Raw genomic sequence first — 25,141 nt, 5'->3', positions numbered from 1 at the left:
GAAGTCTGATAGCACTATGGTGTGATAAGAGCGTCTGCTAAATGAATTAAATATACATGAAAAAAGAACACTTGAAAAGCATGCTGGGTATTAAATTAATGAGCTCTGCACCTGAAAGAAGGCCAATAATAATACCCAGTGTGCTTTGCAATTGTTCATTTTTACATTTACATTTTAGTCATTTAGCAGAGACTCATATCCAGAGAGACTTACCATCAGTACATTCAACTAAGGTAGATTAACAATCTCATATCACAGTCATAGAAAGTTAAAAGCTGTTTTCTTCCGTCACTGAGAAAGGTGTGTACTAGCAAATGTATTTACCTGTATGTATTTGTATTTTATCTACATACAACTACAAAAGTATTGTCACGCTCTGGCTCCGGGACTTTGTATGTTGAGCCAGGGTGTGTTCGTTTTGGTTGTGTTTTGTTTGGTTGGTTGTCTATTTGGTATGTTTCCTTGTTTGTCAATGACTCCCAATCGGAGGTAACGAGTGTCAGCTGTCGGCTCGTTATCTCTGATTGGGAGCCATATTTAAACTGTGTGTTTTCACCTTGTGGTTGTGGGTTTTTGTTCCTGTTCAGTCATTGTCACTGTGGACTTCACGTATCGTCATTTGTTTTGTGGTTTTCGTGTTACGCTTTATTTAATAAAGTCATGTTCGCTCAACGCGCTGCGCTTTGGTCTACTTCTCGTCAAGACGATCGTGACAGAAAAACCCACCATACTACGACCAAGCAGCGTGTCCAGGAACAGGCAGCCTGGACGTGGGAGCAGCGTCGGAGGGTCGAGAGGCAACCCCAAACATTTTTTAGGGGGGGGCACACGGCAGGGGCGACTGGGCAGCAGGAGGCTGCCACAGGGCGATTAGGTGAGGAGGCCACCAGGTTAAGGGGGCTACTGGCGAAGAGGGAGCAGGAGTTAATGTGGCAGAGGATGGAGCTATTAGAGGCGATTAGGGAAAAGGTGAGAAACGAGGCACGGCGAGAGGAACTCGGTAGGCAGCTGAGGGAGCGGAGGGTTATGAGGAAACCCAGTCCCGCTCCTCACACCAAGCAAGTGGTGTGCGTCACCAGTCCGGTCCGGCTCGTTCCTGCTTCCCGCACTAAGTGTATGGTGCACGTCGCCAGCCCGGCCCGGCCCGGCTCGTTCCTGCTTCCCGCACTAAGTGTACGGTGCGCGTCGCCAGCCCAGCCCGGCCTGTTCCTGCTCCACGTACGAAGCCTACGGTGTGCGTCGCCAGCCCAGCCCGGCCTGTTCCTGCTCCACGTACGAAGCCTACGGTGTGCGTCGCCAGCCCAGCCCGGCCTGTTCCTGCTCCACGCACCAAGCCTACGGGGTGCGTCGCCAGCCCAGCCCGGCCTGTTCCTGCTCCACGTACGAAGCCTACGGTGTGCGTCGTCAGCCCAGCCCGGCCTGTTCCTGCTCCACGTACTAAGCCTAAGGTGTGCGTCGCCAGCCCAGCCCGACCTGTTCCTGCCACTCGCACCAAACCTACGGTGTGCGTCGCCAGCCCAGCCCGGCCTGTCCCTGCCACTCGCACCAAACCTACGGTGCGCGTCGCCAGCCCGGCCCGGCCTGTTCCTGCCACTCGCACCAAACCTACGGTGCGCGTCGCCAGCCCGGCCCGGCCTGTTCCTGCCACTCGCACCAAACCTACGGTGCGCGTCGCCAGCCCGGCCCGGCCTGTTCCTGCCACTCGCACCAAGCCAAGGGTGCGAGTCGTCAGCCTGGTCCAGCCCGTTCCTGCTACTCGCACCAAGCCAAGGGTGCGAGTCGTCAGCCTGGTCTAGCCCGTTCCTGCTACTCGCACCAAGCCAGGGGTACGAGTCGTCGGCCTGGTCCAGCCCGTTACTGCTACTCGCACCAAGCCAAGGGTGCGAGTCGTCAGCCTGGTTCAGCTCGTCCCTGCTACTCGCACCAAGCCAAGGGTGCGAGCCGTCAGCCTGATCCAGCCCGTTCCTGCTACTCGCACCAAGCCAGGGATGCAAGTCGTCAGCCTGGTGAGGCCCGTTCCGGCTCCACGCATCAAGCCTAGGGTGCGTATCGTCAGCCAGGTCCGGTCCGTTCCTGCCTCACGCGCCAAGCCAGGGGTGCGCATCGTCGGAGGTCCTGATCCAGCAAGCTGGGTCAGATCGGACCGGGGGCACTACGGGGGGAGTGAAGTGGGGTGGTGGTCAAGCCCGGAGCCGGAGCCGCCTCCGAGGAGCAACACCCACCCAGCCCTCCCCTATTTTGGGGTGTAGGCGCGGTCGGAGTCCGCGCCTTTAGGGGGGGGTACTGTCACGCTCTGGCTCCGGGACTGTGTAGTTTGAGCCAGGGTGTATTCATTTGGTTGTGTTGGGTATAGGGTGTGTTCATTTGGTTGTGTTTGGTTTTGGTTCTAGTGTCTTGTCTCGTCATGTGACTCCCAATCGGAGGTAACGAGTGTCAGCTGTCGGCTCGTTATCTCTGATTGGGAGCCATATTTAAACTGTCAGTGTTCACCTTAGGGTTGTGGGTTTTTGTTCCTTGTCAGTCATTTGTGCTAAGGACGTTTCGTTTATTGTTTTTGTATTTTCGTGTGTGCACTTTACTAATAAAGTCATGTTCGCTCAACGCGCTGCGCTTTGGTCTACTTCTCGTCAAGACGATCGTGACAAGTATTTTGTATTTTAGTTTGATACATTAGTCTTTAGAGTATCTGGTATTTTTAACAAGATCCATTTTTGATGTACAGTATATTTTGCCCATCTCTGTGTTGATATATCGTCTCTCAGTGACTAGCTGATTTGGTTATGGCTACCTAGATTCATGTGGAGATCACAGGTCCTGCATTTAATTCCAAAAAGTTTCCCCTCAACCCTGTTTGATATGTTGTCCTCTCAGGTTCTACTGGCTGGTGAACCTGAAGTGGACGGTAGTGTTTCTGGGTATCACCTACATCCAGCAGTGAGTAGCCAACAACCTGGCTACTGACTGTATGGTCCAAAACAACCTCATCTTCAGCTCCAAGAAAGGTAACACATCCTCAACCTCATCTTCAGGTCCGCGCCAAGGAGAACAACGGGGGGGCGCTACAGTGAGACGCACATGGAGAACGTCAAGGTCCTGGCCAGGCTCTTTCCCCTGTACCTCTTGCAGATACTGTACCGAGCCTGCATCACTCAGGCAGGTCAATGTAATGGAGAACATCAGGGCTCTACACTGACATGCTTCAAAGGAGATAAAACAGGCAAATATATCATGTTTATTTAGGCTCCATAAAGTTGTCCTAGAATCTGTTGTCACCCTGACCTCTCCCACAGATTCCATCAGGTTACTACATTCAGACCATGAACTCTAACCTGCACCTGAACAGCTTCCTCCTGCCCATCGGTGCCATGAACGTCATCAGCATCCTACCTCTGCTGCTGCTGGCCCCTCTCATGGAGTGTGTCACCTCCTGCTACCTGTCCATGGAGAAAACACCCTTCTCCCACGCCAGAGTCATCAGTAAGCACACACACACACACACACACAGACAGACAGACACACACACACAGACACACACACACACACACAGAGAGACACGACACACACACACACACACACACACACAAATACCATCCACATCAATGAGCCAGTCAATGTTAATGTCTCTCTCTCTCTCTCTCTCCCTCTCTCTCTCTGTTGCTCTCCCTGTCCCCTCCCTCCTCTCCTCTCTCAGTGCTGGGTCATGCGTGTGCGGCCCAGTCTGTCCTGGTAGCGGGCCTGTCTGAGGTCCACAGGAAGGGCTATCCTCTGACGGAGCAGGCCCTGTCAGGGAAGGTGCTCCAGGTGTCCTCCATGGCCTGCTTCCAGCTGGCTCCCCAGTACATCCTACTGGGGCTGGCTGAGGCCCTCGTCACCCCTGCCTGGGAGTGACAGAGAGCCAGCACGTATTTCTGACACACCTATTGCTGCTACACTGTTCATACACAGAGACAAACTGGGTTGGAGATTTACAATGTCAATGGACACCATATGTAGTTGAGATGAAGTTAGAATGTGGAGTGTTGGAACCAACTGCCTCCTTCCACCTGACACCCAGTCATATCAGAGGCATCTCCCTGCACTTCCTCCCCCTGTGGATATACTGCTACATAGATGACTGGAAATAGCTGATTCATTGTGTCAATCAATTCAGTAACAGAGCAATTCCAATGTCATGATGATGAGTTTTATATTGAAAGATCACATTGATTCAGTAATTGATTCAGAATACAGAATTGTTTGTATTCATACATGTACATGGGTGATTTAAATATTCTCATCTGATCATAAATGGATCAACAATGATCCCAGTTTCTGATTTGACTGGTTTGCCAGTACTACAGTTTACATCAAGAGAAAAAGAGACACATTTACAGAGGATTGCAACAGCCAAGAGGTGATCAGGTAGACAGTAAAAGTCTGAAGCCTGAGTGTCAGTCTGTATGTGCCATCATGCCATCTGTTTAGCAAGACCACTAACAGATCTGGGACCAGGCTACAAAGAATGTGCTATGTCTAAAGATGTATTTTCTTACAATAATGTTAAAAAAGGGTAATTGAACCAGATCATGGCCCTATTGGAAGACTGTTAATAACCCAGAAGCTCTCCATTAATATGTCTGAAATGGTTGAAATCATCTGTACCTACTGGTAATTATTGAGATATGATTTTGTATCAATCCCAAACCCAGGATAAAGGGGCTGAGTGAATGTGGTCTGGACTCTGTGGAGGAGGGTCATTGTGTCAGAGACACTGTAGAAGGACAGAGTTCCTGCCCTGTGGTCCTGGTTCACTCCTACTCTGGAGGACCAGGGGACAGATATTTCTGTTTTATTAGCATTGTGCCAAACCCTACAATGGGGGGGGGGGGGGGGATAGCACTCCAAAGTCCAGGACTGACTGTTACCTAGAAATGTAGACTCTGGGACCTTTCCTTTCCTGATGATCCCTCTATATGACACTACTATTTCAACCCATCCACCGCTCCACTCTACCTCCCAGTAGCAGACTCCAGACAGGCCCTCTCTACACAGCAGCTGTCTCCAGTAGTCAGGATAGGGCTGAGCTTTATCAGTGGCTGTCACCTTCCAGTTTACCTCAGACAGCCTGAGTTCTGGATAAGCTGTATTCAGATCCAATGTCAGCTGGAGGACGTCTGACTGATGAACAACAAAACCCAATAAGTAAAAGAAAGAACATGTATGTTGTCTTTGAGAGGGTGTTTGAATATCACTTACAGAGGAACAACTCTTCTTTGGTCTTCAGCTAAGGAGACATTTCGAATTCTGTCACTATTAAAAAATGCAACTTCATATCACATGTAACAAGGCAGTTGAGTTACCTGGAGGAAATGGATGTGATCCTCTGTGTGTGAGAGCTGCTCCAGCTCAGTGCTTCTCTTCTTTAGCTCAGCTATCTCCTGCTCCAGTTGCTCCAGGAGTCCTTTAACCCGTCTCACTGCAGTCTTCTCCTGGCCTCTAATCAACCTTTTCACCTCAGTGAGTATTCTCTCAATGGACCCGATCAGTTCAGTAAAGATTGTCTCATACTTACTAACTTCTGCCTGTACAGAGCACTGATAACTCACAGAGAGAGAGGAGGGGGTCAATTTCCACTGTTACTGGATTCCAGACAACCTGTTCCCCAGTGTTGTCTTGGTACTATTTTCACAAGTGTGTGGTAAAGTTTCACAACTCTTAGTAAATTCACAAAACAAGTTCCAGTATTCTTACAGTATGATCTATTGACAGTATACTCTGTTCTACCCTCAGAATTGACAGAAGACCCCGTGGTGGTGGTGGCCGTGTGCTGAACGACCAGCAGGACTGGGCAGTGGTGGAAATGGTGAGGGCCAGGAATGACATACGGCTGTCTGAAATAAAGCAGGCCATTGAGGAGAATGATGACACCTTTGCCAATGTGGCATCCATCAGCCTACCAACAATCACCTGCCTTTCGAAGAGGCACCAGGTATCTATGAAACACATTTACCTGGAGCCTTTTGAGAGAAACAACAGTGGGCCGAGTATGTTTACATTTTAGTCATTTAGCAGACGCTCTTATCCAGAGCGACATACAGTTAGTGAATACATCTTTTTTTTTTTTATACTGGCCCCCCGTGGGAATCGAACCCACAACCCTGGCGTTGCAAACGCCATGCTCTATCAACTGAGTTACATCCCTGCCGGCCATTCCCTCCCCTACCCTGGACGACGCTGGGCCAATTGTGCACCGCCCATGAGTCTCCCTGTCGCGGCCGGCTGCGACAGAGCCTGGATTCGAACCAGGATCTAGTGGCACAGTTAGCACTGCGATGCAGTGCCTTAGACCACTGCACCACTCAGGAGTACAATGTTCAGGTACAGCACTATATACTGTGTTACTGTTACTATTAATGAACATGCTACTTCACAATATCATATTGGAACTATACTGTAAAAAGAACTAACCAAAATATATTTTTAGAGGGTGATGGTGCTTGATGCTGCTGTGAACCATCACTAGTATTTCTTTGTTGATGAAGCGGGCTTCAACCTGGCCAAAACTTGGCGCCGTGGGCGGAACCCTATTTGCCGACGGGCGTCCGTCCAAGTGCCTGGACAACGTGGGGGAAACATTTCCAAGAGCAGCAGCTATCTCTGAAGGTGGTGTGGTAGGACGTAGACCATTACTTGGATCCTACCACGCTGCACACCTCATTGTGTTTCTCAATGAAATTGAGCAGGCCTGTCAAGGTGAAGGGGTCACCTACAGTGGGGAGAACAAGTATTTGATACACTGCCGATTTTGCAGGTTTTCCTACTTACAAAGCATGTAGAGGTCTGTCATTTTTATCATAGGTACACTTCAACTGTGAGAGACGGAATCTAAAACAAAAATCCAGAAAATCACATTGTATGATTTTTAAGTAATGAATTTGCATTTTATTGCATGACATAAGTATTTGATACACCAGAAAAGCAGAACTTGATATTTGGTACAGAAACCTTTGTTTGCATTTACAGAGATCATACGTTTCCTGTAGGTCTTGACCAGGTTTGCACACACTGCAGCAGGGATTTTGGCACACTCCTCCATACAGACCTTCTCCAGATCCTTCAGGTTTCGGGGCTGTCGCCGGGCAATACGGACTTTCAGCTCCCTCCAAAGATTTTCTATTGGGTTCAGGTCTGGAGACTGGCTAGGCCACTCCAGGACCTTGAGATGCTTCTTACGGAGCCACTCCTTAGTTGCCCTGGCTGTGTGTTTCGGGTCGTTGTCATGCTGGAAGACCCAGCCACAACCCATCTTCAATGCTCTTACTGAGGGAAGGAGGTTGTTGGCCAAGATCTCGCGATACATGGCCCCATCCATCCTCCCCTCAATACGGTGCAGTCGTCCTGTCCCCTTTGCAGAAAAGCATCCCCAAAGAATGATGTTTCCACCTCCATGGTTCACGGTTGGGATGGTGTTGAGGGGAGGATGGATGGGGCCATGTATCGCGAGATCTTGGCCAACAACCTCCTTCCCTCAGTAAGAGCATTGAAGATGGGTTGTGGCTGGGTCTTCCAGCATGACAGTTTAGACCAAAAAGCTCTATTTTTGTCTCTTCAGACCACATGACCTTCTCCCATTCCTCCTCTGGATCATCCAGATGGTCATTGGCAAACTTCAGACGGGCCTCGACATGCGCTGGCTTGAGCAGGGGGACCTTGCGTGCGCTGCAGGATTTTAATCCATGACGGCGTAGTGTGTTACTAATGGTTTTCTTTGAGACTGTGGTCCCAGCTCTCTTCAGGTCATTGACCAGGTCCTGCCGTGTAGTTCTGGGCTGATCCCTCACCTTCCTCATGATCATTGATGCCCCACGAGGTGAGATCTTGCATGGAGCCCCAGACCGAGGGTGATTGACCGTCATCTTGAACTTCTTCCATTTTCTAATAATTGCGCCAACAGTTGTTGCCTTCTCACCAGGCTGCTTGCCTATTGTCCTGTAGCCCATCCCAGCCTTGTGCAGGTCTACAATTTTATCCCTGATGTCCTTACACAGCTCTCTGATCTTGGCCATTGTGGAGAGGTTGGAGTCTGTTTGATTGAGTGTGTGGACAGGTGTCTTTTATACAGGTAACGAGTTCAAACAGGTGCAGTTAATACAGGTAATGAGTGGAGAACAGGAGGGCTTGTTAAAGAAAAACTAACAGGTCTGTGAGAGCCGGAATTCTTACTGGTTGGTAGGTGATCAAATACTTACAGTGGGGGAAAAAAGTATTTAGTCAGCCACCAATTGTGCAAGTTCTCCCACTTAAAAAGATGAGAGAGGCCTGTAATTTTCATCATAGGTACACGTCAACTATGACAGACAAAATGAGAAAAAGAAATCCAGGAAATTATATTGTAGGATTTTTTATGAATTTATTTACTGACCAATGTACTACCCCCAGGATCACAACAAGCCCCTCACACATTGGACCACACACATACAATGTGAAAGGAAATATATTATTATATTTTTATATATTACAATTACACAAGAAAGGGTGTTGGTTATTTTAGTTTTCCAAGTAACATTTCTTGGACATGTCCTTACTTTAAAAATAAGCATGTTTGTCTTGTTTGAATCAGCCCAATTCTCTGGTTATAAATAAAATAACCATGATTGGCAGAATGTTTAATTCACATCTCTGGCTATTAATAGATTGTGGAACTATGAAAAATAGGGAATAATGTTCCCAACACACCCACCTCACAGTTCCTACACAGACCCTGAGGCACCATGCAGGTCTGACACCAGAGGAGGCTGGTGGGAGGAGCTATAGGAGGACGGGCTCATTGTAATGGCTGGAATGGCATCAATGGAAGGTATCAAACACAAACACATGAAACCACATGTTTGACTGAGTTCCATTTATTCAATTCCAGACATCACAATGAGCCTGTCCTGCTATAGCTCCTCCCACCAGACTCCACTGCCTGACAACCATTCTATTGTCTTGAGGACTTTACAACCATTTGGTCTGATCAAAGACCAGGACACCCTTTCAAATAGATACATCCTCTCAGCCTTGATGACTAAACTAATCAAAGACTAACACACACACACACGCACCACAGTAATCAGATCATGGTGACTCCACAGTAATAACATTTATAACTCATAAGTCACCAGGTGTGATTTACCTTTTGACAGATGAAACCCTACATCAACTACTGATGACTCTTATGGGAGGAAGTGAGCATTTCACATATTAAGATATAATACAAGGATACTTCCTTTGTGTGTTGCACTTAGTCAATTGAAAATATGCTTAAAGTTTTGAAAAAACAGCCTTTTTGATTATCTGTTTTGAGTTTTGTATTAAGCGTTGTGAGATTTTACCACATACTTGTGAAAATAGTACAAAAGTGATTATAAAATCTATAATACATGGATACTTCCTTAAATGTACTTATTTTGTGTTATGCAGTTATGTTATTGAAACAGAATAAGTGTTATGAGAGAATACATAAGTCAAGTCCAACCATTACCTCTCTCCTCTTTCACATCTCTCTATAATCACTCCATGGGTGTGTCCCAATAATCTCTCCTTCCTCCTGAAGTGTATCATTCCTTCACTACTCCTCTCAAATGTAAAAGCATTGGATTGGTGTTGGCATGGGGTAGAGGGAGTTTACATATACCAGTCATTTCCTTTTAAATCCATGAAGGGAAGTGGACAAGTTCAAACTTAGAAAGGAGATAATAGTTCCACACCCCATGTGTCCTGATAACTACAGGAATGAAACCATATTGAGGTTGTCTGCTTTCTATACGGTTTGATGTGAGTGAGTGAGTGAGTGAGTGAGTGAGTGAGTGAGTGAGTGAGTGAGTGAGTGAGTGAGTGAGTGAGTGAGTGAGTGAGTGAGTGAGTGAGTGAGTGAGTGAGTGAGTGAGTGAGTGAGTCCGAGACAGAGTCCGAGACAGAGTCTGAGACAGAGTCCGAGACAGAGTCCGAGACAGAGAGAGAGAGAGAGAGACAGAGAGAGGACATCAGGTAAAGTTCTGGAGATGAGGGAATATGTGTGCAGAAAGAAACCCTCCAGTATGGTTAACCCCAGTTAGGCCCAGTATGGACTATCAATACAAGTGACCATTTAGAATGTGACCCAGTTCAATGGGTCTTAACAGAACTGGGGGATGTCAGCCATGAAGTTGTCTAAACACAACTGGAATATAATTTGTTTGTGATTCATTGTTAATGGACTTTCCATTAGGAACACAGGGGAAAAACCTAACACAACAACACACATAACACACAACCAATAAAAACAAAGGGGGAGGAAACCACTAAAGTCATTACCATATTGTCATTTTCTAATGACAGGGAGAAAACCTGTAAAATCTAGAAGACTACTTTAGATCTGGTCAAAAGAAGCCTAGCGCACTACGTAGGGAACAGGGAGAGATTTGGGACAGAGACAGTAACTCCTGTATGGAAATCTTCTTTCTAATGACAGTGAGCAAATCTCCAATCTCCACCCTATTCCCTATGTAGTGCACTACTTTAGATCTGGTCAGAAGTAGCCTAGTGCACTACGTAGGGAACAGGGTGTCATTTGGGCCAGAGTCAGTAACTCCCCTGGGTATGAATTGTCTCTCTATCTTATCTGTCTTCTATATGATGTTCTCCTCTCCTCCTCTCTTCTCTCCTCTATTCACTCTATTCTATCATCCACACCACATGCCAGCTTCAACACAATCAATTTACAAGTTAAAGACACACCTTGGAATAAATAGCAAAGGAAAACTACTACTAGATGGATTTTTTATTTCCCATCACCATGAATCATATTTAATAACTGAACAGTAGCAGACCTAACTTCATCTGTTCCTGACTCTGGGTAGTGGATTAAAAAGACCATCAATCTCCAATGATATTAAAGTACAATTCTGAAAATTACTGATATACTGAGTGACAAGTCAAGATATGTGCTGTTTTTATTGTTTGGTTAGTAGCATCACCTGCTGGACAGGTTTAATGTTGCTTGACTGAGCAGGATGGGAGAATAAAATATATCAAATTTAGGGACGGTTTCCCGGACATCTCCATTGAACATGCTTTTTAGTCTAGGACTAGGCTTCATCTGTGTCCGGGAAACCGGCCCATATAGTTCAATTACAAGTAAGTAACACTACCTGTTCCATGATACTGAGGAAAATGACATTGAGACAGAGAACCAATTGAGAAAACATTTCAATGGTTCTGAATGACAACCAACATACATTAACAGCATACATCATGCTTAATGTAAATGTACAAGATTAAAACGTTGCACTTACAAATAATATGAATGCATTGAATTGTAATTCATAACATCTTATGAAGATCAAATCAATCAAATCATTGTACATAAAAACAGAGCAGAATGAATCATCACATCTGGGGACCATCACCACCAGCATAACTAGTATCTATGTGGACCCTACTACAGTTTAACCAGCTCAGCTATAGACTACACCAGCATGACTAGTATCTATGTGGACCCTACTACAGTTTAACCAGCTCAGCTATAGACTACACCAGCATGACTAGTATCTATGTGGACCCTACTACAGTTTAACCAGCTCAGCTATAGACTACACCAGCATGACTAGTATCTATGTGGACCCTACTACATTTTAACCAGCTCAGCTATAGACTACACCAGCATGACTAGTATCTATGTGGACCCTACTACAGTTTAACCAGCTCAGCAGTACCAGAGAGATAAAACCCAGGATAGAGGGGCTGAGTGAATGTGGTCTGGACTCTGTGGAGGAGGGTCATTGTGTCAGAGACACTGTAGAAGGACAGAGTACCTGCCTTGTGATCCAGGTCCACTCCTACTCTGGAGGACTGAGGGCCTGATACTTCAGTCACAACATTATTGTGTATGAAACAATAACTACCTCTATAACACTGTAAACACCAGGACTTGTCATTGTGTCCAAATGCACCATTTGTCCCTGTTCTGCTGATGTCTTTATATGAGACTGCTGTAACACACCACCCACTCCACTCCACCTCCCAGTAACAGCGTCCAGACAGACCCTCTCTACACAGAACCTGGTAGTTTGTGGATCTGTCTGGATAATCAGGATATCGTTGGACTTGGCCTGTACGTGTCACCTTTCTGTTCCCTTTAGACAGAGAGAGGTGTGTGCCTGCTGTGTTTGGGTCCAGTGTGAGCTGACAGGAATCTGGGAGAAGAGCAGAGCAGAGACCAATGAGGGGAGTTAGAACAATAAGTTAAGTCAGATACTGTATCTACCCTGTCTTTGATTAGAGCACAGCAGAGATCAAATCAGAGAAATATGAGAAGTCAGATAAATATGAGGAGTCAGATAGATACCCAGTCTTTGATTAGATCTACTATTGCTATATATTTCTAGAGGGATTGTTAGGAGTGTCAGAAAAAAAGAGACTGTTAGTTACTTCAGAATAAAGAGACTCACATTGTAAGAACTGTTCTCTGGTCTTGGGCTCTGGAGGCAGTACAACATCCACTATATTCACTACAGACACACAAACACATTCACAGAGAGAGGGAATGTTATCATCATACCATATTCCACGTGTATATGACTAGTAGGGAACTTTCAATGGTCTAAAGTTGATGTTCTTATTATTTTCAACACACCTGTAGAGGAGATCTTGGTCCATTCTCCTTTAAGGAAGTCTTCTAGTTTCTCTCTCAGTTCAGACACAGTCTTACTCACATCTCCAAAGTACTGAAGAGGACGGACAACGATGCTGGGTAAGTCTGAAGATACACTGGTACCGGAGAGACACTGATAACTCTGGAAAGAGAGAGAGAGAGGGAGAGAGAGCAGAAACAAATTATTGAGAGTTTTAATTTCATATCACATGTATCTAGGCAGTTTAGTTACCTGGAGGAAATGGATGTGATCCTCTGTGTGTGAGAGCTGCTCCAGCTCAGTGCTTCTCTTCCTCAGCTCAGCTATCTCCTGCTCCAGTTGCTCCAGGAGTCCTTCAGCTTGACTCACTTGAGCCTTCTCTTGGGCTCTGATCAGCTCCTTCACCTCAGAGCGCCTTCTCTCAATGGAGCAGATCAGCTCGGTAAAGATCTTATCACTGTCCTCCACTGCTGCCTGTACAGAGCGCTGTTAAGAGAGAGAGAGAGAGAGAGAGACTGACTTGTCTTACTTTAATGAGCCATCCTCATTACACTAACACCCCCACCCCTAAAAGCACATTGCGTGCCACCACAACCTCCACACAATCACATTATCCAGTACCCAACACCACAGTACAATACACCATCCAGCACCACATTCCAACCGTCCATCCAACCCCTCCTCTCCAGCCGTACAGACAGCCCCCCTGAGCACCCATACCTCCTGAAACATCTCCACACTGTTGATCATTTTGTACAACTCAAACTCAACCCTAAGGCGTCAACAGTAATGGCATTACCCTGGCAACACAGAAAAAACATGATGAACAGTCTGTCATTGCAGAAAACGGACACCCCTCCCCAACTCCCAGGTCAACCCGAGCCAACCAGCTATTGGTGTCCAGGGCTCCATGTAATACCCTCCACTGGAGGACCCCTGACCTTTCCAGCACTGGGAGCTTATAGAGCACCCTCCACCTATACCCTGCCATGCTCTCAGACCCCACAACCCCCTGCCACTGATGCCCCTTCACTCCCACTAAGCTCAGAGTGTTAAAAGTCAGTAAGTCCTCCGGACTCTTCTGCCAGTCCCCAGTCTCTGCTGTCACTTGCAGTGGTGGAAACAGTGGTGGCCCCTCCTCAGGCTGCTCCAGCCCTCAGTACTGCAGCATAGAAATCAGAGACCCCTGCTGTATTGAGTCTCTCCTGCCGCATGATGAAGATCTGCTGATCCAGCCCCAAACCACCAGCCCTCCTCAACAGAGCACATGCTGGTTCCCTCCAGCCCACCTCCGTACGGTACAGTAGCCTCTGCACCGCTTTGAGTCAGAACGATGGAACTGTCCCTGGTGAATGTCCCCTCCCTACCCAGACTGGCCTACTGAGCCCTCCCCACACCTTGACCATACATGAAGCCCCAGCGTACAACATTTGAACACAGGCCACAAAATTCTCCCCACAACCAAAACTACACATTGAACAGATATTCATGGTCCACCCTATCAAAGTCTTTCTCCTGATTATGAACCGATTGTCTGTGATTAGGGGTCCTGATACACAGTTTCCCGTCCACCTTATTGTCCAAACAGAGCAATGCCACAGGCCTCCAGTTCTTTATGTCGCTCAAATCCCTATTTTGGGCAGGAGAGTCAAAGCCTCCCGTCTACAGCTTAGCGGCAGCTCCCCCACCCCGACGCACTCACGCAACACACGTTCTGTCCAATAATTCCCCAGAACTTTTTATAAAAATCCACAGGCAGACCGTCTGAGAGACAACAGCTGAGAGTTTGTGAAAGGCCAGGGAAATGTCTATTTGATTTATCTGTGACAGAGAGAGTTTGGAAAGGTCTGTGAGCAGACCCTGAGAACAACCAGGATCACAGAGTTCTGCCCTCTATAAATCAGAGTACAACTCCACAGCCGCAGCCTCATCTCCCCACAACAGAAGTTACCCACCCATCAGGCTCCCTCATCTCCCCCACAACAGAAGTTACCCACCCATTAGGCTCCCTCATCTCCCCACAACAGAAATTACCCACCCATCAGGCTCCCTCATCTCCCCAAAACAGAAGTTACCCACCCATCAGGCTCCCTCATCTCCCCACAACAGAAGTTACCCGCCCATCAGGCTCCCTCATCTCCCCACAACAGAAGTTACCCACCCATCAGGCTCCCTCATCTCCCCACAACAGAAGTTACCCACCCATCAGGCTCCCTCATCTCCCCACAACAGAAGTTACCCACCCATCAGGCTCCCTCATCTCCCCACAACAGAAGTTACCCGCCCATCAGACAAACGTAAAACAAGGGATTTTCTTGGTTTCCCCACTCTGTTTTTCCAACCCCTCTGGTGAAACAGAGAACTGAGCACTGTACTATAATATAATATAATGTGCCATTTTGCAGACGCTTTTATCCAAAGCGACTTACAGTCATGCGTGCATATATATATATATATTTTTTTTTTTGTGTATGGGTGGTCGCGGGGATCGAACCCACTACCCTGGCGTTACAAGCGCCGTGCTCTACCAGCTGAGCTACAGAGGACCAGGTGCAGACACATTTATGAAAGCAAAGACAAGGTCATTATTTGGGCTTTAAACACTAACAACCTACCCTTACACACCTATTTTGCTACCCCTGCACTAAGATTTCTGCCATGGCATTTAAATGTTTTTGGTTTACATATTCCCCCAGTCTTTGCCGCCGTTCATGTTAAGGAAGTCTAACCGTGAAATCTCCATAAGAGGTGGGAGGGAAATCACCACAATCAGAAACCAGTAGAGAAGCCCATAAAGCCGCCATGCCAGAAAAAAACATCAATTTAAGCAGATTCTGAAGACATGCCCTTAAGAACCCATGACCCATTTTCTCAGCCTATACCGCTTCCTGGGTGAGAGGACACTAAACCCCTCATTCTTCATCACGTGTTGTACTGACCTTACAAACCTTCCAGGATCAATCAAATAAGACTCCAGCAGAACCTTATTTTTCCCCTTTAGTCTCCATCAGGAACCTAGAAAGTTCTCTCACCGTATATACTGGGCCCTCAGCCTGTCTGTCAGCTCTGGATCCAATGAGCCGTCTGAAAACGAGACCGCCTTGTCCTCCGCTCCCGCAGACTCACCTCCCCCCTCTTCCTCCTCCTCCATTGGCACGGTACCGTCCTCTTCCTCCCCAGTCTCTGCCCCCCTGCACTTCCCCCCTGATCAGAGCCTCTTCCCCAATGACAGGCAATATTTCCTGGGATGAGCCCACCAAGCCTTCGCCTACCTGAGTCTCTGTTACTACAGAAACCTGCCTCAGCTCATGTAGCCCAGCTGCAACCCTCCCCACCACCACTTTCTCCACGGCCTGCGCACCACCACTTGGTCATGCACTACTACCGTGTAGCTCAGTTGGTAGAGCATGGCGCTTGCAACGCCAGGGTTGTGGGTTCGTTTCCCATGGGGGGAACAGTATGAAAATGTATGCACTCACTAACTGTAAGTCGCTCTGGATATGAGCATCTGCTAAATGATTAAAATGTAAAAAATGTACTCTCCTCCCTCCTGGTACGCCTGCCATTTTTTTGCAATTCTGAGTAATCACTATTTTAGTAAGGATTAGTAAGGAAAAACACTTTATTCAGTACTACTGCAGTTGCTTAATAATTCCAATAGATGGCAGCATAAGACCATGAATGACATTTCAGAAGATTAGTTTAGTTCTCTCCCTGGATACACCACCACTCCCCCTCACAGGAAAACTCCTGCCAGCCCTTTTTACTGTCCCTTTCCACACTGCTAACGCAAGAGGAAGGACTGAAAACACATTACTGTGAAGTAATATAATGATGAGTCATGTTTATTATTACCTGTTTTTATGGTCATGTTTTGAAATTATACTTCATTACTATAATGATTATCAAAAAGCCTGAACATCTCACGCAAGCGAGGGGCATGTTGAGGTAAATATGCTAACCGCGACGGTTGCATTATGTAATTTATTGGTGGGCTGGAAGATGCAGTGTTTTTTATTTTCTATTCAGAGGCTATTTACTCCCAATATGAGATAATTTTATATAGAAGGTTTTTATAATGCATGTTTCCTAGGGTTGAGGTTAGCGCATCTGAGTAGCGATTATTTCGCTTCAATACCTGTCCTACATATCAATCATATTGCTGCTTGTAGCCTATAACTGATGATCCCCACACTAGAAACACCGAAAACTATCTGTGCTAGCAAACCCTGTGTTCCACCTCTCCCCTGTGTAACCTTGAAGTTTGTTAAGAAACAAACACTTGTCTACAAAAAGAGACATGTTTAACGGATTCCGCTTGGCACCCAGCCGAGAGCACACGAAAACCACTTGCAAATTTACCAAAACTAACCAACTACTTGCGGTCTGTTCATAAGCAATAAACGGAGGCAGATTAGCCACCACAACTCTTGTCGAAAGAGGCGAAATCTGCACAAACACACCCCTCACAAAAATCCCACTCACAACAAGACAAACCTTTGTCATTAACACAACCACCGCCTTGTTCATTCTGGATGCAGAATGCAGATGTTCCGCTCCAACCTGTTCGCCGACCATGAGCAAAACTTCCTCCACACCTTTCTCCGGAACGCATCAGAAGTGACAGCGTTTCTTCTCCACTCGGTTGAGGCCATCACGCCGCCCTAACAAACTACCCCTACTCCCCCCTCAACTCTAAACGATAAACAGTGGAAACCAATAAACAAACCCTCCACCATGAGAAAATACATTCAGAAAATACGCAAGAACCAAAAGAAAAAAGAATAGTAGCCCTCCTCACGAACCACAAATCTCTCACACAACCAACTTCTTCTTCTATGATATAATGGCGGTCCACAAACCAACGTTAAAGGTGCATGCCGCCACCTACTGTGCTGGAGTGTGTGGTCAATCACGGTTTCCAACATTTCTAAATCCTCCTACCTAACTCAATACTTCTGAGAAAATAAAGAAGAGCCCTACTAACTTCTAATGGACCCTCCCCCATCCCCAAAATCCCTTCCAAACCCCCCCAACCCCGTCCAACCTCAATGACCCTACACATCTTTCCCTCTCTTCAACATACTTACAACAATATAACAACACATGCTCCACCGTTTCATCGACCGTACCTTCCAGACACAAACCATTCCCATGCTTGCCAACCAGATGTAATGACGAGATCAATGTACAATGTCCTAAGCGCAATCGAGTAAACACCACCTCTTCCTTCCTAATCTGACCTTTGAATCTTAGTCCATCGACCTTTCTGTAAAACTGTAAACTATTCATATAAATGCCGGCCCTTGTGCTCAGAGTACCATCTCTTCTGCCACACATCTATCAAAATGGCTCTGATCTTACATTTGGCCTCACCTCTACCCAGTGGAACATTAATATCAATTATATCTCGTTTCAAAGCTCTTTTAGCTAACTGGTCTACAATTTCATTCCCTTCCACACCCGAATGTGCTGGGACCCAGCAGAATCGCACTACTAAACCCATTCTCTCAATTCTCCATAATAACATTAATACCTCCAATAGCAGGTCACTCCTATTAGATTTACCAGATGATAAACTATTCAATACAGACAAATCTGAGAATACTATAATTCTAACAGGTTGTACGTCCTCCACCCACTGGAGGGCAACTATTATCACCAACAGTTCAACTGAGTATACTGACAGTTCATCTGTTAGTCTTCTACATATCTGCACATCAAATTCAGGAACGTAAACGTCTGCTCCTGTGAGCCCACTATCTGGGTCCTTGGATCCATCTGTGAAAAGTGGTAGAAAAGCATAAAAACTTCTAACAATGTAATTGTCAACCAGTTTCACTATATCACTGACTTCTGACCAATCTTTCCTTTTCTCTACCAAGGTTAGATCAACAACAGGGTCTGGGAGTAACCATGGAGGAACATCCCCTATCACTACAGAAGGGCCAACCTCCAACTCCCTCAAACCACTCTCATCAGCAAGCTTTCCAACTGTCCAACCAAAACCACTGCCTTGTCTACTAGTATATTCCCAACAATCATCTAGAACAGTAGCAGTGGGATGCTCAACCTCACAGCCTTTCAACCTAATAAGATAATGACCATTTTTTACACTGTATATCCAAAGGCATCTCGCCTGCCTCCACCAGTAAGGCACATACAGATGTTGATTTAAATGCACCAATACATATCCTTAAAGCTATATACTGGATTCTGTCCAGCTTCTGAAGCCAAATTTTGCCTTGTTCGATAAACTATACACCCGTAATCAATTGTCGTCCTGATCAGAGCTCTATAAATATCCATCAACAATTGTCTGTCAGCACCTTATTCATAACCAGAGACCCACACAACCAACTACCATGAAAGTTAATGAATGAGAGAGACATGAACATCGTTACAATACTGTACATAGACATAATGTAACGGTTCTTCTTCTTTGGTGTTAAACGGCGGTTGGCATCCAATATGTTGCATTACCGCCCCCAACTGGACTATAATATAAATCCATTATACTTTGTGACACAAAATGGGAAAAGGGGAAATTATAATAATAATAAAAAAACACCCTTCCAACTAACCCTACACTCATTAAATACTCACTACCCAATTCCACTACTTTGACCCTATCTGCTCCTGCACCATGCCAACGGCCTGGGAGGACAGGAAACCACAACTCAACACACCCTGTAACTCTTCTGAAGTCTAATCTTGTATGCCCAAATAGTTCTCTGCAGCTGCCACCACAACATTTATTTTCTGTGATTTACATTTAATTTCATTCAATTTCTGCTGTACAGTTGATAACCATTGCTATGAACTCTAAGAAGCTAACTTTACTAAAGCATATATCACTCGTTGATCTATCCCTCTGTGCTGGCACAGATCTACTACTCACAGGGATCCTCTCAGGATCTCTCACCCTTGACCCATCCTCCTCTACTTTCTTCACTGCCTCAGCATACGACACCTTCTGCACTACTCTGACTCTAGCCACCTCAACCTGCCTCTCTCGCACCGGACACTTCCGATCCCCAGCAACATGGGTATCCCAACAGTTGACACACACAACTTTATCCACCAAAACTACACAAACCTCTATCCCCTCCTGCACAATTCCCACATCTTGGAATCTCCCTCCTACAAACTGCTGCAACATGACCATAAACGTTGCACCTGAAACAGCACAGTGGATTCGGCACAAAGTTCTAACAGGATAACTGATATATCCTACCATGACTTTGTTGGGTAAAGACTCAAAACTCAAAAGGACTGACAGTGACTCTGTTTCACCACGCTCACCACCGGGTCTGTGTTGCACCAAACGGCGGGAATCACAAACACCAGCAGTCTTCAACCTTAATTGCTCCACTTCTACACTTAACGCTACCCCAGAAATCACTCCTTTCAATGGTTCCCTGTTCCTAAGAGCAAAGCAAGAAACAGATCTTGACCCAAGTTGCGTGACACGGAGCGCCCACTCCCTCTGGTCAGAAGAAACACAAACAAATATCACAAGTCCACTACAGGTTACCTTCACTGATTCAACTGCACCCAACTCTTTTCCCACCCAACATGAAACCACAAATGGATCTGCCAAAAGGTATGGATCCACTTTCTACAACAATTTACATTTACATTTACATTTAAGTCATTTAGCAGACGCTCTTATCCAGAGCGACTTACAGGACCAATTAGGGTTAAGTGCCTTGCTCAAGGGCACATCGACAGATTTTTCACCTAGTCGGCTTGGGGATTAGAACCAGAGACCTTTCGGTTACTGGCACAACGCTCTTAACCACTAAGCTACCTGCCGCCCGACAATGTATCTCCTACTGCAGCAGATTCTTCTTTATCATGTCCATTGATGCCATGCTCTGGTTCTGAGCTCTTCACCACACCTTCTACGTCACTTAACTCTCCCTCATTCATTTCCATTTCACCTCCAGAACTCAGTCTGGCGCACGGCTCACTCTGTTTGCACTTGAGTTATAACATTTGAAATGTCTCTATTCCTTTGAAACTTATGTGAGTGTAATGTTTACTGTTCATTTCTGATTGTTTATTTCACTTTTGTTTATTATCTATTTCACTTGCTTTGGCAATGTAAACATGTTTCCCATGCCAATACATCCCTTTGAATTGATTTGAATTGAGAGAGAGAGAGAGAGAAGAGAGAGAGAGAGAGAGAGAGAGAGAGAGAGAGAGAGAGAGAGAGAGAGAGAGAGAGAGAGAGAGAGAGAGAGATCCATGTTAATGTATAGGGGACATGAGTCAGTCATGGTTACTCATGGTTATGTGATGAAGTAGCCCCGCCTGCGATTTCAAAATCAGTGTCGGCCCTCGGCCCAATAGGGAATGTCCTCTTGGTGTAACGGTCAAGCTGTTGCTTTCTCCCGCGGTAGACCTGGTTCATATCCCGTCGGTTACATTAAGCAGTCTATTCTCTGAAAAGAGTCCAGACAGCCTGGTCCCAACAGTGGGGTCAGTGGGATTGGAGAGAGTCCCCTCTCTCTCTCTCTCTCTCTCTCTCTGACTGGAGCAGAGAAGTGAAATGGTGTGTCTCCTCTGGTCAACAATACTCACCTTGAGAGACTCCACAGCCTGTTGGAGCTCCTTCAACTCCTTCTCTCTCTCCTGGAATCTCTGCTGGACCTTCTGCTGACTCATCCCCAGCTGCCTCTGTGGAGAATCACGCTTTATTTGTCCACTAGATCAATAGTATAGTAATGTGACATAGGGCACATAGAGAGGAAGGTCTTAATCTTGAGGAAGTCCCTTTACCATATGATATTTTCTATGTTGCTATGTTAATGATTATAGTTTTTATGGTAGGTGTACATGTATCAAGGGGTTGAGGCTGAACTTTGAACTCCTAATAGGGCATTCGGAATGATAATAGTGTTTGACATCAGAAAATGGTGATACATTTGGATCAAACTCAATATACTCAAGGTTTGTGTTCATATTTGTTCTGCTGAGGATCAATTTCATTTGATTTCTCTCTTATTCAAACAGATATTTAATTCTTTGTTTATCAGACAGTCACCAACAAGTAGTTCTGGTCTTACCTGTTTCTCAGTCCTCTCTGCTGCAGCTGACACTGTATCATGGCCTTTATGTTTATCCATTGTACACAGCATACAGATACACTGTTGATCGGTACGACAGAAAACCTCCAGCAGTTTGTCATGATGAGAGCAGATCTTCTCCTCTAGTTGTGCGGTGGCTTTGACCAGCTTGTGCTTCTTCAAAGCAGGAGATTCATAGTGAGGTTGGAGGTGAATCTCACAGTAAGAGGCCAGACACACCAGACAGGACATGAGGGCTTTCTGCTTTCTGGTCCCAGTGCAGACATCACACGCCACATCTCCAGGTCCAGCATAGCACAGAGCAGGAGGGGTAGCAGCCTGGAGTCCTGTCTTCTTCAGTTTCTCCACCATCTCAGCCAACATGGTATTTTTCCTCAGATTAGGCCTTGGAGTGAAGGTCTCTCTGCACTGAGGACAGCTATAGACCCCTTTCAGAACATCCTGATCCCAGCAGTCCTCAATACAGCTCCTACAGTAACTGTGTCCACAGGCAGTAGTGACCGGCTCCTTCAGTAGTTCCAGACAGACAGAACAACAGAACTGGTCCTGGTCCAGCAGAACTCCCTGCTGAGCCATTTGGACGGTTGTTCACTCTCACACAGACAGACGACACAGAGACTCAGATCAGTTTCGTTTCCACAGAAGTGAGTTTTTGGGAGGGCGAGGACTTTCTGGATCTGCCAGATAGGTGAGGTTAGAGGGAGGGAGGGAGGGAGGGATAGAGAGAGAACTGCGTTCAACGTGGAGAGGGAGACAAATTATTTAGTTTCTAGGTTAGGGCCCTTCATTTGGAATAAATCTAACAAATATGAGTTGTTAGAATATATAAAGGGTAACAGTTCCTATGAAGTACATATTATAATTATTTTAACAAGCTTCATAATGCCTTATAATACACTTATGTGTTATAACACTGATTATAAGTGTCTATAATAATTAATAAGTGGTTGTAATGGGGGGGTTTGATATTGATACAATATACTGTAGTTTAAATGAATACTGTATGTATTGACTGATCATTGAGAATTAGGTAATACTTTACATTACAGTGTGGGTATTACTGTTAGGCCTAGGGTCAGGGTTAGAGTTACTACATTCAGCAGTAACCCTAACCCTAGCCATATCTAGGACTAAAAAGAGAAGACGTTTTATAATCAGAGTTCTTTGTATCTCTTGTACCCCCCACATCTTATAGGTGGACGGGGTTATGAACATATCCAATGAATTGTTTTCTGCAACCAGATGAAATGAAACTGCCTTTCAGCAGGAAAAGCTTCTCTAATAATCCTAACCATTGCTGGGTGTCTTCAGAGACTGAGGTATAGAGACACACTGTCAAGTCAAATCATCTGGCTGTGCTTTCATGTCAAAACATTTATTATTTTCTATTCATAAAATTCTATTGTATTATATTCTTTGATAATATATTATATCCATAGGCTCCACTCTGTATAGTGTTAATGATGACTGTTTGTTCTGTACATTGATTGAATGGTTAGGACTATCTCACTGTATTCACTGTTTAAATCCCAAGAGACCAGGAGACCTAAAGGAAGCCTTCAACACTGTATCCCTTCATCCAGTCATAGTAAACAACCTCTGTCTGTCTGTATGTCTGTCTGTCTGTCTGTAAACACAGCCAACTTTTCTGCGGTGGTTGTTGTTGCTATCAGTGCTGCACAGCTATTTTCAGGTCTCTCCAGAGATGGTCGATCGGGTTCAACTCCAGGATCTGGCTGGACCACTCAAGGACATTCAGAGACTTGTCCCGAAGCCACTCCTGCGTCTTGGCTGTGTGCTTAGGGTTGTTGTCTTGTTGGAAGTTGAACCTTCGCCCCAGTCTGAGATCCTGAGCGCTCTGAAGCAGGTTTTCATCAAGGATCTCTCTGTACTTTGCTCTGTTCATTTTTCCCTCGATCCTGGCTATTCTCCCAGTCCGTGCCTCTGAAAAACATCCCCACAGCCTGATGCTGCCACCACCATGCTTCACCATAGGGATGGTGCCATGTTTTCTACAGACGTGACGCTTGGCATTCAGGCCAAAGAGTTCAATCTTGGTTTCATCAGACCAGAGAATCTTCTTTCTCATGGTCTGAGAGTACTTTAGGATCCTTTTGGCAAACTCCAAGCAGGCTGTCATGTGTCTTTTACTTAGTTTAGGAGGGGTGGTAGGGTTAGGGGAAAATAATAAAGAAGGAAAATATATTTAAAATAATATTTACAAAACATATATATGGGGGATTGGAAATGATGCAGACAATTACACAGATAGAAGCCCCAATATATCTGCAATGTTAAAGCTGATCCTGTAGCTGTACGGTGGCTTTGACCAGCTGGTGCTTCTTCAAAGCAGGAAATTCATAGTGAGGTTGGAGGTGAGTCTCACAGTAAGAGGCCAGACACACCAGACAGGACATGAGGGCTTTCTGCTTTCTGGTCCCAGTGCAGACATAACACGCCACATCTCCAGGTCCAGCATAGCACAGAGCAGGAGGGGGAGCAGCCTGGAGTCCTGTCTTCTTCAGTTTCTCCACCAACTCAGCCAACATGTTATTTATCCTCAGATTAGGCCTTGGAGTGAAGGTCTGTCTGCACTGAGGATGTCACACCCCACATCTAAAGGTCCAGCATGACAGTGAGCAGGAGAAGCAGCTTGGAGTCCTGTCTTCTTCAGTTTCTCCACCACTTAGGCGAGCACAGCACTGCTGTTCAGAATAGGTCTTGGGGTGAAGGTATGTCTGCACTGCACTCAATCTGGTTTATTTAGTACCCCAGCGCAGGTTAAGTAGTGGAAAGAACATGTTGGGTTATTTTGACCCAAACAGTTTGGTTGCGTGAATAACCCAATATGTTGGGTTGTTAGTATTAACAGAACACGGGTTAATTTAACCATCAGTTGGGTATTTTTTACTCTCATGCTTGGTTGACCTAGCAACTGGGTCTGTTTTAATGTCATGCTTGGTTGACCTAGCAACTGGGTCTGTTTTAATGTCATGCTCGGTTGACCTAGCAACTGGGTCTGTTTTAATGTCATGCTTGGTTGACCTAGCAACTGGGTCTGTTTTAATGTCATGCTTGGTTGACCTAGTAACTGGGTCTGTTTTAATGTCATGCTTGGTTGACCTAGCAACTGGGTCTGTTTTAATGTCATGCTTGGTTGACCTAGCAACTGGGTCTGTTTTAATGTCATGTTTGGTTGACCTAGCAACTGGGTCTGTTTTAATGTCATGCTTGGTTGACCTAGCAACTGGGTCTGTTTTAATGTCATGCTTGGTTGACCTAGCAACTGGGTCTGTTTTAATGTCATGCTTGGTTGACCTAGCAACTGGGTCTGTTTTAATGTCATGCTTGGTTGCCCTAGCAACTGGGTCTGTTTTAATGTCATCCTTACTGTAGGTTATTTTAAGGCGTTTA

General features: G+C 45.7%; 1 protein-coding gene and 1 pseudogene across 2 annotated transcripts in view; one reads left to right on the top strand and one right to left on the bottom strand.

Moving 5' to 3' along the window:
• The first annotated feature begins 2,714 nt into the window (after positions 1-2,714).
• Positions 2,715-25,141, top strand: part of LOC311148715 (solute carrier family 15 member 5-like) — a 202,049-nt pseudogene continuing 179,622 nt past the window's right edge. Inside the window, exons 1-4 of the transcript in view lie at positions 2,715-2,721; positions 2,835-3,153; positions 3,291-3,477; positions 3,692-3,884. The product of the transcript in view is annotated as a solute carrier family 15 member 5-like (transcript). The remainder of the gene's footprint in view (positions 2,722-2,834; positions 3,154-3,290; positions 3,478-3,691; positions 3,885-25,141) is intronic.
• LOC311149208 (tripartite motif-containing protein 16-like) lies at positions 11,495-22,354 on the bottom strand. The gene is made up of 6 exons (XM_084186293.1): positions 21,707-22,354; positions 21,222-21,317; positions 12,885-13,118; positions 12,635-12,794; positions 12,450-12,509; positions 11,495-12,194 (listed from the first exon to the last, which is right to left on the bottom strand). The coding sequence occupies exons 1-6, from the start codon at positions 22,301-22,303 to the stop codon at positions 11,689-11,691; spliced, it is 1,653 nt and encodes a 550-aa protein (XP_084042419.1). The 5' UTR covers positions 22,304-22,354; the 3' UTR covers positions 11,495-11,688.

The sequence above is a fragment of the Coregonus lavaretus genome (genome assembly GCF_964263955.1).
Source record: "Coregonus lavaretus genome assembly, chromosome: 21".
NCBI classification, from domain to species: domain Eukaryota; kingdom Metazoa; phylum Chordata; class Actinopteri; order Salmoniformes; family Salmonidae; genus Coregonus; species Coregonus lavaretus.
The sequence above is the reverse complement of the archived record's forward strand: the minus strand, read 5'-3'. Positions and strand labels throughout refer to the sequence as shown.